Source organism: Myotis davidii, unplaced genomic scaffold (assembly GCF_000327345.1).
Source record: "Myotis davidii unplaced genomic scaffold, ASM32734v1 scaffold665, whole genome shotgun sequence".
Taxonomy (NCBI): domain Eukaryota; kingdom Metazoa; phylum Chordata; class Mammalia; order Chiroptera; family Vespertilionidae; genus Myotis; species Myotis davidii.
The window spans coordinates 284,791-287,298 of record NW_006296410.1 but is presented as its reverse complement, the minus strand read 5'-3'; the positions used below and the strand labels follow the sequence as shown (position 1 = coordinate 287,298).

The 2,508-nt window shown below is 63.8% G+C and overlaps 1 protein-coding gene across 1 annotated transcript in view; it reads left to right on the top strand.

Annotated features, from left to right (window-relative positions):
- Nucleotides 1-2,508, top strand: part of IDUA (iduronidase, alpha-L-) — a 14,027-nt gene that overhangs the window by 9,019 nt on the left and 2,500 nt on the right. The window contains exons 2-4 of the mRNA XM_006771447.2: nucleotides 1,540-1,625; nucleotides 1,803-1,910; nucleotides 2,368-2,501. Coding sequence (XP_006771510.1) covers nucleotides 1,540-1,625; nucleotides 1,803-1,910; nucleotides 2,368-2,501 — 328 coding nt within the window. The remainder of the gene's footprint in view (nucleotides 1-1,539; nucleotides 1,626-1,802; nucleotides 1,911-2,367; nucleotides 2,502-2,508) is intronic.

Sequence of the window (2,508 nt, the reverse complement as noted above, 5' to 3'; positions counted from 1 at the left end):
CGCCCACTCATCCTGGTCTGAACACCACACCTGCCCCTGGGGGCCATCTTCTGGCTCCAGGGAGCACCAGGGGGATCCTTTCTAAACAGGGCAAAGGCAAGACTGAGGACAGGAAAGACGTGCTTGTCACGGGTGTGGGGCGGAGGGCGGGGCAGGGAGGCTCTAGGGCCCTGGGACGGCTCTGTGTGACGCCCTGACGGAGAGTGGGGTCATGGCCATCTTTCCAAACCCGCAGGGCACACCACCGAGAGTGGCCCGAGCGCACACTGAGGACCGGGCAATGCCGTGCCAGCGTCGTCTCGTCGGTCGTCAGCAGTGTCCGCTCTGGGGGGAGGCTGTGTGGGGCAGGGCGGGAGATTTCTGTACCCCCCCCCCCAATTGTGCTGTAAACCCTGAGCTGCTGTAAAAAAAGAGTCTTAAAAACAAGCAAACCCAGCCCTGGCCGCTTGGCTCCGTGGAAAGAGCACCAGCCCGCAGACTGAAGGGTCCCGGGTTCGATTCCGGTCCAAGGCATGCACCTGGGCTGCAGGCTCGATCCCGGCCTGGTCGGTCAGGTGGGAGGCAACCCATCGGTGTGTCTCGCTCATATTGGTGTCTCTGTCTTTCCCTCTCCCTTCCACTCTCTAAAAACCAGTGGGAAAATGTCCTCAGGTGAGGATTAACAACAACAACAGAAAAGACAAGCAAACACAAGAAGTCATGGCACTGCTCTGCCCGGTCTCCGATAGGCCCCCCACTTCCTCCTGAGTCGGGGTCCCTCCTCACTGTGGCCGCCAGGCCCCGTGTGACCTCATGTCTCACACCCACACCCCGGTGCTGCCCCAGGTCCGCTAGACGCCCTTCTGCCACTCCGTTACCACGCGTGCGTGTCCGCCCCCGGACTCTGCACACACGGTCCCAGCTGGCCCTGCGCACTCACGGCTGGTGTGTCCCATCACGTGGGGGTCCTGGATGCTGCCTGGAAGGCCCGCCCGCCTGACCCTGACTCCCTGGCACATCCCCCTCCCCGCACGTCTCATTTGTTTCATTGCCTGGCGATGTCCATGTCCTCTCCAAACAGGAGCCCCGAGGGAAGTGGGCCTCCGTCTGGGATGCGTGCAGGGGGGGGAGGCTGCCTTCCCCCGCTCCTGCCTGCCCAGGTTGCCCCTTGGAGCATGGGAGAGGGGGCGGCGCTGGCTTCCAGGGGGACAGAGGAGAGTAGGTCCCGTGGACCGTTGGTCCCCCAGCCCCTGGTCCTGGCCAGCCGTCTGCAGGATGCCGGTTCTGCCTCCTCTATCCTGTTGCATCTTTCTCAGACTTGTCTGCCTGCCCCACCCCTGACCCTGGCTGTTCAGAGCCGGGATTGCTTGGGGTGGGGATTCCAGGACAGGCCCCAGTTCGCACTAGGCTGTGAGGGAGAGGCTTCCACAGCTGGGGAGGGGCCCGTGCGTCTGGAGCTGAGTCCTGTGTGCACCTGTGGACTCTCCCCCCACGTGAACGTGGCCTCGGTTCCGGCCCCGGCTGCCTGCTCCTGCCCTGACATTCCGTGTCCTTTTACAGCAGGTCGGCTGGGCCGGGCCTGAGCTACAACTTCACTCACCTGGACGGGTACCTGGACCTTCTCAGGGAGAACGAGCTCCTCCCGGGTGAGTGTGGCCGGCCCCTGCCCACACGGCGCGCTCTCCCACGACCTGGCCCCCCTGGGTCCTGGCTGGCTGCTCCCCGGGGCTGGCCTTGGTGGGGACATGGTGGGCCGGGCCGGGCGGGCAGCATGGGGCTGTGTGGGAGGTGGGCAGCAGGACAGAGGGCCGGCCGTGTTGCAGGCTTCGAGCTGATGGGCAGCCCCTCTGGATACTTCACCGACTTTGAAGACAAAGGGCAGGTGTTTGCGTGGAAGGAACTGGTCTCCCTCCTGGCCAGGAGGTACATCGGTGGGTGAGGAAGCGGGGCCTGGAGGACGCGGGGGCTCCGGGGCTGGCTGTCCTCACGCACCTCTGCAGCCTTCTCACAATCTCTGCCGTGAACTTTTAAAAACTCTACATTTTTTTTTATCGACTTCAGAGAGGAAAGGCGGGGGAGAGAAATATCAGTGATGAGAGAGAACCATGGGTCAGCTGCCTCCTGCACGCCCCACACTGGGGATGGAGCCTGTAACCGGGGCACGTGCCCTGACAAGGAATTGAACTGTGACCTCCTGGTTGATAGGCTGACGCTCAACCACTGAGCCATACTGGCCGGGCGTCTGTCATGAACTTGATGGGGAGGGAGGTCAGGGCGGTGGGCGGGGGCAGACTCGCAGGAGTCTGACAGCCCTACACCCACACCCCAACCCTGGGCAGCCCTGCCCCAGGGGAGGGGCCCACGCGCCACCGCATGGACACTCTGCAGGGAGGTACGGACTGGAGCAGGTTTCCAAGTGGAACTTCGAGACGTGGAATGAGCCGGACCACAAGGACTTCGACAACGTGTCCATGACTTTGCAAGGTGGGCGGAGCCCGGGACCTAGGCGTGGAGGGGGCGGGCCCCCGG